Below are 12256 nucleotides of genomic sequence, written 5' to 3'. Positions count from 1 at the left end.
AATTTTAAAATAAAATTCATTGTATTAGAACCTCAACCACTAGGTTATGTGTTGTTATGCTCATATACGAGACTTTTTCAAGTACATGATATACGCTAGAAATAGGCATATGTGCTGAGGGTATTATTATTAGACCACTCTTAACCATGACATCCTTTCTCATTGTCACATCGGCGTCACATCAGCTTTCTCTCTCCATTTCCTCACCAATTTCTCCCATCATAACACACTACTACCAACCATGACATCATTTCTCACGTTTTATTTATTATTATTATTATATTATTATTATATTATTATTATTATTATTATTATTATTATTATTATTATTATTATTATTATTATATTATTATTATTATTATTATTATTATTATTAACTAACAAATAAATAATATAGTAATAATTATACATGTAATACTTTTTTTTGAACAACACATTTATTAAATAATAAAGAGGCGGTTACATTTTTTTTAGAAAAATATAAGTAAAAATAAATGTACATTAACTAAATGATTAAAACCATTTTTCGTTGGATAAGTCAAACGCATTTTGGTATTTCCTTTGGATTTTTGATCGAGCTTTCAATATCAAATCGCGTTGTTCGGTAGTCAAGTCGGGTGATTGTGATGCGTACACAGGGGCAGAAGTAGTAAGGGACAAGTGAGGGCACTCGCCCCCGGTGAATTCGAAATTTATAGTACAAAACTTTTGGATTTTTTATTTTGCCCCAAGTGGATTTTTTTTGTCCAAAAATCTTTCTATTTTTTCCCCCAAAAGCTTTCATATTTTGTCCAAAAGTCTCAATATTTTGCCCAAAAACCTCCATATTTTACCAAAAACCTCCATATTTTACCCAAAAGCATCAATATTTAGCTCAAAAAAACTGTTACGCTTTTAATTTCTTTTGCCGCCGGCAAAAAAAATTTGTTTCCGCCACTGTGCGTACAAGGCAAACCCCATGGCTTGATTCGGGTTCAAAGATGACCCGAAAGGTGAGTTGCACATTTGCGTTCAAGTAGTGATTGAAAAAAATCGTTGCACCGTTGTGTATCTACTTGATCTGTTGGTTTGTTTTGATTTTTCTGGATGATGATTTTTTTAGGCATTTTTAAAAGTAGATGAGTGTCGAGAGTGTTGGGAGTATTGTGAATGTTTTGATGTACATTGGTTTAGAATTTTTAAATAGAGTATTAAAAGTCGGTTGAAAAAAATAAATTAAATACATATAGCCGTTGGGGGTTAAACTACTATATGTCCATTGCATTTTATGTATTTTGAACAAAATTCGATTGCTCACATATGCTATCCGAAGTAATGCTTGAGGGCGAAATGGTTTGTGGCATCAGAGGGTGGCTCAGGGCGGGTTGAATGCCGACAACGCCCTCAGAATTTTGAGTTGAAGGCGGATGAATACGGATCGGTTGGAAGTGGTATTATTATTATTATTATTATTATTATTATTATTATTATTATTATTATTATTATTGTTGTTGTTGTTGTTATTTTATTGTTAGGTTTTGTTTACTACAATACTATTTATGTTAAGCCCACATGTATTTGTTTTTCATATCTTTGATCCTTCAATCATTCATGCAGACGTATGTTGGCTATTAGTTAAAGGTTATAAAGCACATCACTCGTAATGGAGACAACATTTGATATGAAACATGACACGTACTACAACGACATACATTTTATAGTTAGTATATATATATTAGACGGCCATTGATGAATAAATAAGCAAAGGAATACATATCACCGAAATTAATAAGTTATAGTGACCCCCAATACGCTGATTGAGGGGTCGACCTCTGTAAAAATTAAAATTTAACGGTGTCACATCTGATATAATAAAAAATTGTTTAAAAACATGTTGGTGCTTATCCATCCCTTTCCAAAGAGTCTAATTTAATTTAGTGACTAGCAAACAACGCAAGAATCACACATATCCAGCCAAGAAAATCGTCATCGATTAAGACCTCCATTTGTCATATATTCATACACTAACATACATAATACACAAACATGATCAAATAATTGAAGCTTAACCGTCTCCAGGTTAACTGAGCGGTTAGTTTAAAAGGATGATAAGCTTCTCACGTTAAGGTTTAACATTCAAATTCCGCTTAGTGTTAACAATTAGTTCAATGGGTTAAGTCAAGCTTAGAGTTTTAGCCGACATAAGTCTGTTTGATTACAAGACTAGAACTGGATCAAGTAGGCTCTAGATAGACGTTGGTTCACCAGACTAGAGTGCTTATTAAGATACCTATATAGGTTACATTAGTGTAAATGATTCAGCTCATTTTTATAATAAGTGGGCTTCGTCCATATGATATTATGTATAGTGTACAAAAACCCTAACGATCACATACAATAACCCTAACGGCCCCCGCTCACTTTCGGGTCGGCGCATTCACACTAATCTAAACTTAATAGGCATTCTAATAATGCTAAAAGTCATGTCTCCAACACAAACATTTGTTTGTTTTTCCATTACATACCTAAGTATTAGTTTATAGATGACTCTTGAGAGAGCAAACACTAATTGGTTTACTTGTTCCACCTTTCACTTTGAGGCACACTATGTGTTTGATAGGTGGAACAAGTATTAAAGACATTTTTCATAAGTTAAGTTATTTCCACTATTATGATTGTTAATATCGTACATATTAGTGCCACGCAAATCAATGTCTTTAATTTCCAAGGCTTCTTCTTTGAGTTATTTGCAGCAACATATCCATATGTTCGACACGACATGAACATGTCATACCAAACTTAAGGAACCTTATGATGCACATAATTTATCGAGTTTGCACTTGGGCTTCACCCTTAAGTTTTTCCAAAAAACCCTAATCCTCTCTTTATACATAAAGGTGTAAAGCCTACTAAAGGTTATTGCTTTGACATTTTTCAGGTTTTTACTGTATATAAAGGTTTTTTTTCCAAGGCTTCAGGTCAGTCATTGATGGATACAATATTTAGCCATTCTCACGAGATCATCATTTTGACTGAAATTGTTTAGGGTAAACCGGATTAAAGTGTTAGCGGATATCTACCCTAAGATGAATTGAATCTATCTATAGATACTATTAAAACTAAAATTATGATGTCATCATTTTCCTAATAGCTCCTTAATTCCCCTTAATAAAGATACATGTTACAATTCCACAAACAAAGGCGATGTTATCATAATTAATTAATCCGAATTATTATTATTATATTATCTAAAATAAATAAAACGATAAAAAAGGACCATGGCATACTGCTATATAAATAATAGAAATAAAATTTCAAATTCAAAAACAATAAATATAAAAACTACCGAAACATTTGAATAGGGCTACATAAGAGGAAAATTATTAAACACTCCAAATTAATAGGAATAACTTGGGTTTAAAAACACAGCTGATTCACATATACAATTTCACAAGCAAAGGTGATGTCTTCATCTAATTAATTAATCCCAGTTATTATTATATTATCTAAAATAAAGAAAAAGAAAAAAAGGAAACATGGCATACGGCTACATACATAATAGGAATAAAATTTCAAATTCAAAAACAATAAATCTAAAAACAACCGAAACATTTGAATATGACTACACAAGAGGAAAATTATTAAATACTCCAAATTAATAGGAATAACTTAGGTTTAAAAACACAACCGAATCACATATTTGTCTACTCTCTCACAAATTTTTTCTCGAAAATATCATCTTCTCACAGTAGCGTGTACATTATAATATGCATTTTTTTATATTGTACAAAATTAATGTCTTTTAATTTGCATGTTGTTTGATTATGAAATATAACATACTTTGAACTTTATAGGATTATGAGCAAAACTATTTGAAAACAATGGCAATAGTTAGACAGTATGGATCTCCAAGCTTCTTCCTAACTATCAAATGCAATCCATAGTACCCTGTTATTGTGTCTCTGTTAAACAACAATATGAAAATCGATGACATATATCGAGTCATATTGCGATTATTTGAAATTAAGTTGGATTGTATGGTACAAGAATTCAAAAATATAGATGTTTTTTACAATGAAAATAGTAATTTAGATGAAATTTGGAATATGGTGGTGGGAAAATAAATGTAGTTCATCTATTCTGATCAAGTTAACTACATCAATATGTTTGTAAAAACAACGAAAAGTGTCTTAGTCGGAATCCGTGGTTCCAAGGATCATTAAACTAAATGGCTTTAATATTTATTTTCACTTAATACTTAAAATATATCATTAAAATGTTACGTTTAAACAAACCTATGATTTTATGTGTCATTTTACTAGTATATATAAATAAATAATATTATATATGTTTAATCAGATATGTTTAGAAGAGGCCAGTAGCAAACCAAAAATAGAGTCCGAATTTATGGCTAAAATATGAATAAATAAATTATTGAAGCTTTATGGTTTTAACCTTGAATACTATTTGGCCGTTTGTGTCTTAGGAGTCTTAATAATCTCTATAAATTCACATCATTTTTATGTCCATTATATCCTACGCAATAATCATCACTGCACCATCATGATAATTGACCTTGACCTCTCGACCTCCTTTCTCTTTTTACTCCTTCCATTAACTTTATTCTTCTTCAAATCAATCTTGTCTACATTCTTCATCAAATCCACAACATCAAACTTTGGTCCAAAATCATACCCATTAATCGGATCTTTATTCCTTTTACAACAAAACCGCCACCGGTTCATTCAATGGACAGCCGATATCGTTAACAACAGTCCAACCAAAACCTTCATACTCCACCGTCCGTTAGGGAGTGTTCGTGTCATTACAGCCAACCCAGCTGTTGTCAAACACATACTCAAAACCAACTTTCATTCGTACCCGAAAAGTGAGCCGGGACGAAACGTTGCGTCTGATTTACTCGGCAACGGCATCTTCAACGTCGACGGTGATGAATGGAAGTTTCAAAGACATGTTTCTGTTCACGAGTTCAACACAAGGTCTCTTAGGAATTTCGTCGAACACGTGGTGGACGCCGAAATAAACGACCGGTTACTGCCAATTCTCGCCACCTCAGCAAACACATCAACTAATACTGTCCTTGACTTCCAAGACATACTTCAACGATTCGCATTTGATAACATATGCAAGATCGCATTCGGATACGATCCTGCTTACTTAACGCCGTTGTTACCTGACGCTATATTCGCTACAGCGTTTGAAGAAGCTGTTATGATCACAACAGGAAGAATCCGGTCCAATTTCCCATTCATCTGGAAACTTAAGCGTTTTCTAAATATCGGTTCAGAAAAACATCTTCGTAACGCGATCATCGTCATTCGAGAATTTGCTAATAAAGTAACTAAAGAAAAGAAACTACAACTAGAAACAAAATCGTCCATCGATTTAGTTGACCTGCTTCATCGGTTTCTAATATCGGGTCATTCAGATGAAAATTTCATTATTGATATTGTTATTAGTTTTATTTTAGCAGGCAGAGATACCACGTCAGCTGCACTGACGTGGTACTTCTGGCTGCTTCATAAATACCCGAGGGTCGAAAATGAAGTACTAAACGAAGTAAAACAAAAAGAGGACAATAATAGTTATGATGATGTGAAAGATATGGTGTACACTCACGCTTCGTTATGCGAAAGCATGAGATTGTATCCTCCTGTGGCCATAACGAGTAAACGAGCCGCACAAGACGATTTATTGCCCGATGGGACGGTTATTAAGAAAGGTTGTCCGATAACATATCATGTTTATGCAATGGGGCGTTCTGAGGAGTTGTGGGGGGCTGATTGGGCCGAGTTTAGGCCCGAGAGGTGGTTAGAACGGGACGTTGTTTCTAAAGGGTGGGTGTTTAAACCGAGAGATGGTTATGAGTATCCGGTTTTTCAAGGTGGGCCGCGTATCTGTTTAGGGAAAGAAATGGCGTTTTTGCAAATGAAGAGGATTGTTGCGGGGATTGTGAGACGGTTTATGGTTGTTCCGATGATCGATGAGAGTGTTGAGCCAGTTTATGAGGCGTATTTTACGGCGAAAATGAAAGATGGGTTTCCTGTACGGATTGAAGAACGATCGAAGGGTGATATGATCAAGTGAGAATTGATCAAAGATAATCTTCATAAAATATGTGATATATCCAACTAATTATCATCCTATCCACTTAAATATTAATACGTACTTAGTAAATATATGTCATAAATTTAAATGATTGTGTATATATATAGTTAGTAAATATATGTCATAAATTTAAATGATTGTGTATATATATAGTTTTGCGTGTTTATATATTCTACTCATATATCTTAAAGGTTTGACTTGATGTTTGTATATGTTCCTTCTTTAGGACCATTAGACCACTTGTGTATTGATCGAAGGTGTTTCTTGTAGTGTCACTTGACTTTTTACACCTTTTGGATGAGTATGACGTGTTTCTTTTCTGAGTGGAGTATTGGTAGTGTTTCTTTTTTGGTGTTACTTTTACGCTGCATTCTCGAGCTTTTTTTATGACAGAAAGGAAAGGAAACTGACAGATTAAAAAATAACAGTGAATCTCGAGTTTTTATTTTAAGTGGAAATGAGAAGAGAGTAGAGGATTAGAAAGGATTACACAGTTATATTTTATTAACAACACTCTACGTCCATATTTGGACGAATTAGGGGATAGTAAAACACTCTCATCCTTTTTCTTTTCCACTAAAAAATAAACTCGAGAATACAGCGTTAGTGGAATGCTGATGTGACTTTTTTTTCTATTTTATTTATTTGTATTTATATTATTTTTATTATTATATGATTATAATTATATTTTAAAAAAAATTTAAATTATAACGGCTATATAATTGAACCGTTTTAAAAAAAAAAAAAAATTCTCAAAAAAACGGCTAGTTTTTACCCCTATATATACAAGTATACAACTACTCTTCTCAAATCATAACACGCACTTCATCTCTTCTAAAACTCTCAAATCATAAAACACACACACTTCGAAATGAGCCCGTTGAATGTTTGCGTTAAAGTTCATTACGGATGTGAATTTGATCGAGAATTGATGAATTATACCATATATGTAACACGCGATTATTACATGGATGTTCGTAAGTGTCCAAATTATTTGACGCTGCTTGAGTTGCTCCAGCGAGACATACCTTACCCCTTCAAACAAGTATGGTTTTTCAAAAAACCCAACGGTCCTGCCTCGCTGCTTGAAGAAGATCACGATTGGTTTGGTGTGATTAGGCGAGCCTTGTTACATAATCAACCAATTACGCTTTACCCCGAATGGATTGATGAAAGCTACGCCATTGAGGCAAGTGAAGATGAAGCTGTCCCTGACTCTCAGCCGTGGCAGCAATACGATATTCGCGATTACGAAGATTGATGAATGTGTTTGTTGAAGATAGCCGTTAGGAATTAAAGTAATCGTTTTTAGGAAAGTATGTTGTCATTCCTTTTTTTTTTTTAAATAATGTAATCGTTTAGGATTTAATGAAATAAACGGCTATATCATTAAAATAGAAAAAAAATTCATAAATATAAATAAACATAAAGTACATTAATTTAAATTACTAAAACGAAACATTACATAATTTTAAAATTCCTAAACGAAACTAGAAAATACATAACAAACTACTCATCATTAGCAGTACGAAAGTAAGGTGATATGTTCCAAACGTGATCGGTTAAATCGGCCTCCGACTGTTTGTGAACTTGCTTATCTCTTATTTCCTTAATCCTTGCATCTCAATCCCTCAAATTCCTTTCTAACCGACGTGGTGGGTTCCTTTGTATCATTCTTTCTTCTCGCCGTTCAATCATAAAACTGTTATTTTCTTGAATCATGTTATGTAGAACAACACAAGCATACATATGTCTTCTAATTTTGTTGAAGTCTATAGATCTCGCCGGAATTTTTAACATTGTAAATCTAACCTGTAATACTCCAAATGCACGCTCAATATCTTTCCTTGCACTTTCTTGAAACCGTTTAAATTTTTTACGAGGTTCGTCAGTTGGATTATGAGGAGCTTTTACCAACATAGCTCAATCTGGGTATATACCATCACCTAAGTAATACCCTCTTTCGTAGCGACACTCGTTTACTTCAAATGGTGAAGGTGGAGCAGTTCCATCTTTTATAGTGTTAAACAATGGAGAAAAATTCAAAACGTTAATGTCGTTGTTCGAACCTACCATACCAAAGAATGCATGCCATATCCACAAATCTTGTGAGGCGACTGCTTCAAGCATAACAGAAGACCCTTTTTGATCACCCATTGTGTATTGTCCTTACCAAGCAACAGGACAATTCTTTCACTCCCAATGCATACAATCAATACTACCTAACATACCCGGTAAACCATGTTTTTGTGCATGAAAATTATAAAGTCTAGCAATATCTTCGGCAGTTGGTTTTCGCAAATACTGTCTAGCAAACAAATGAATTACGCATTGACAAAAATTTTCAAGACATAACGAAGCCATTTTCTCCCCAATTTTTATATATTCATCAAACAAATCAGGAGTTATTCCATACGCCATTTGACGTATTGCCGCTGTACACTTTTAGAGAATTGTCAAACTTTGACGGCCCGTTGAATCGGGCCGTTCCCGAAAATACATAAAATAATCAGGAATAACGGCACTATTAAAATTAGATATACCTTCAACAATTCGAAGAAATAACTCACGACTCATTCGAAAACGTCATTTAAAATATTTGTCGGGAAACACCGGTGACTCCGTAAAATAATCATTTTATAATCTTATAGCCGCATCTTCTCGATCCCTAGCAATATATATCCGGGATCGAGGGACTCGAGAACTACTTGCCTCTCCATCGACTTCTTCTTGCGTTAGACTATTAACAAAACTAACAATCTTTTCGTCATCCAAATCATCCACAAGAAACTCTAACATTTTGAAAGCTTTATCCATTTGGAATAAATTAAAATTGTAGGTTGTATGTATTTTGATAAGAAAATAAGAAGGAAAGTGTGGAGTGTGTGTTAAAATGTAATATATATATATATATATATATATATATATATATATATATATATATATATATATATATATATATATATATATATATATATATAGTGGTAGGATCAAGAGGGAAGTAACCAATCGGGGGGAAGCAAATTTTTTTTTTTCGTTTTTTGAAAAAACTTTGTTCACGAACATTATAGATTGGATGAAAATAAGAACATTTAGAAAAGACACTTCGTGATGAATGTTATTATTTTGGCGGGAAAACGCTCGAAGAAGTAATATATAACAATTATCGTGTTTTTCGAGCGTATGTTGAGGTTTTAGACATTAGGGTTTAGATATTAGGATTTAGATATTAGGGTTTATAGGGTTTAGATATTAGGGTTTAGATTTAGGGTTTAGATTTAGGATTTAGATTGAGTTTTTAACACGAACGGTTTAGAGTTTAGGGTTTAGGGTTTAGGATTTGGTGTTTTGGGTTTATGGAATAAACTCAAAACACCAAACCCTAAAACCTAAACTCTAAATCAGGCTAAATTTTACTTCACAAAACATGAAAAAAAACGTTAACATTCTTCACGAAAAATATTATCTTGAATGTTATTTTTGTCGATCGTTATCCCGCCAAAATAATAACATTCATCACGAAGTGTCTTTTCTAAATGTTCTTATTTTCATCCAATCTATAATGTTCGTGAACAAAGTTTTTTCAAAAAACGAATTTTTTTTTTGCTTCCCCCCGCTTCCCCCCGATTGGTTACTTCCCCATTGATCCTGCCCCTATATATATATATATATATATATATATATATATATATATATATATATATATATATATAGAAATTGAAAACTGAAAAAAAAAACAAAATTTTTTTATGCTGCAACGGTCACAAAAAAACAGCCAACCAACGGATGCCACGTGTAAGTGACATCCGTCTCCTACCCCGTTTCTTCGCGACTGACGCCGGCGAAACACGGCCAAGTGCCGCCGCGATACGCCATTACCGGCATTTCTTTGCTGCCACACGTGAAAGGTGACGGTGTCACCTTCCTCTGATACAAGTGGTCTTATATTTACACGCATGAGTTTGTACAAAAGGTTAAAATGAATTTAAACTACGCACTCTTTTTAATTAATATTATTATGGAATATATTATTGTTGGAAAAATGTTAACGTATGTTATAATATTATTGTTAGATATAAGCAATCTAAGAATATATGGAATTGTTTTTCTAAGATTTTATTGAGTTAGATTACGTTTGATAAAAGTGAATGATTTAACACTAAATGTTTCATAATTTAAATAATTTAAAGTCTCTAAATAAACTTAGTTCTAAATAAAAATGAGTTGCTTTATAATATTTTAAATTGTCGTTATGAATTGAATAAAAGTACATTATTAACGTGTTTACATGAATTAAAAATAAAATATACTTGTTTGTTAAGTGTCCTAGATGTGAATTAAGGATGATATAACGAAAAATTTAGGTACTTAATGGTTAAGTTTCAACTCTGAATGATTGAATAGCATCATTTGTCATTCAAAAGTCAGAAACAAACGCACTGAATGTTCAGTAATTGTAACATCCAGCCTTACCACGATCTCAATATTGTCCGCTTTAACATCCCGCCTTACCACGACTACAATATTGTCCGCTTTGCCCACAGGCGCACAGCTTTTTCTTGGTGACCACATGAGGTCTTCCTAGGAGGTCACCCATCCTAGTACAACTCGCGCTCGATCACGCTTAACTGATGAGTTCTGATGGTATCAGATGTGCTTGTAACCCCAAAACGCGTTGTGTCCGGTAAGGATGGAAGTTACCTTATAAGGGGCTCAAACTTTCTTACACAAATCGATGTGGGATGGGGTATTACAAATTCCCCCACTTAGAATCCTGATGTCCTCGTCAGACCGAAACAAATTGATACATAGGATCTATACCTCAGGAGATGAACGAGCAGAGTGCCCGTCACACCCCGAGAGGCTAGTGCTCTGATACCATCTGTAACATTCCGCCTTACCACGACCACAATATTGTCTGCTTTTCCCGTAGGCGCACGACTTTTTCTTGGTAACCACACGAGGTCTTCCCAGGAAGTCACCCATCCTAGTACTACTCCCGCTCTAGCACGCTTAACTGCAGAGTTCTTACGGGATCTGCTATGTTTGTAGCCCCAAGACGCGTTGTGTAACGACCCTGGTTTTTCCACTTTTTATTAATAATTGTTATTATTAATGCGTGTGATTAAACGAATGTATGTTATTACATTTACATGTTGCCATGATTAACCGTACTTGACTTTAATTGCCGAAACATCTTTGTGACACACGAAACTTACACGAATAATATTTTCAAGTATTATTTACATTTATGATTGATTTTATTAATCATTTTAATTAACTATGGTTATTAGTTAGTTACTTGGGATTTAATTGGATTAACTTGATAATTACATACAACTTGGGCTTTTAATTGAACATGGGCTTATAAAGCCCACCCTACTTCTTTCATGGACTCATTAGCCCATTTTAATGTGTAAGTATCACCTTATGATGCAACTAGTTAGTTTAGAGACTTATGGAATCTAGTTTCACACTTTCCCCATGCATGCACCTCTAGTATCCAACTTTTTCAAGCTTTTCATGCTAGTGACCAAAGAACACTTCCCCCTCCCTTTTTTTGCTGCTGACCGTGGCCTCCCTTGGGTGAGAGGGAGTTCAAAATCTTTTTTTTTGATCACTTGTTACTTACAATCTTCACTAGTTCCATTCCACTTCACACACATTCATCAAACTTACTTTCTTTTCTCTCATTTTGATCTCATTCTTGTAAGTAACTTGAACAAATAATTCTCTCTTTTCTTTCCTTCTAAAACCGAACCAAACCTTCATCATCATCATTCTTTTGTTTAATGTTACTTGTCTTTGATTAATTGTTACTTACTAGTTGTTACTTACTTGTAGTTGTTGTTTGTTACTTACTTACATATTTCAAGAATCAAACTTACTAGTTTCATTCTCCATTTATCTTGTATTTACAAGAACACTCAAGAACATAAACTTACTAGCTTATGATTCTACACTTATTGTTTCAAATGATTTAAGGTTCATGTGTTGTAAATCATACTTGTAATTCATGTTAGTAAACTTTAATGTTTACTTTCTTAAAGATCAAACTTTGGTTTGAATCTTTAAAGTATGAACCACCATGAATTATTTACTTGTTTACTTAGTTTATTACTTCATATTATGCACTTTAAATTCATTT

General features: G+C 33.4%; 1 protein-coding gene across 1 annotated transcript; it reads left to right on the top strand.

Moving 5' to 3' along the window:
* Window positions 1-4542: 4542 nt before the first annotated feature.
* Window positions 4543-6344, top strand: LOC139854597 (cytochrome P450 94A2-like). Its single transcript, XM_071843894.1, has one exon. It carries the CDS (start codon window positions 4543-4545, stop codon window positions 6085-6087), a length of 1545 nt encoding a protein of 514 aa, XP_071699995.1. The 3' UTR covers window positions 6088-6344.
* Window positions 6345-12256: the final 5912 nt, after the last annotated feature.

The sequence above is a fragment of the Rutidosis leptorrhynchoides genome, chromosome 6 (genome assembly GCF_046630445.1).
Source record: "Rutidosis leptorrhynchoides isolate AG116_Rl617_1_P2 chromosome 6, CSIRO_AGI_Rlap_v1, whole genome shotgun sequence".
Taxonomy (NCBI): domain Eukaryota; kingdom Viridiplantae; phylum Streptophyta; class Magnoliopsida; order Asterales; family Asteraceae; genus Rutidosis; species Rutidosis leptorrhynchoides.
The sequence above is the reverse complement of the archived record's forward strand: the minus strand, read 5'-3'. Positions and strand labels throughout refer to the sequence as shown.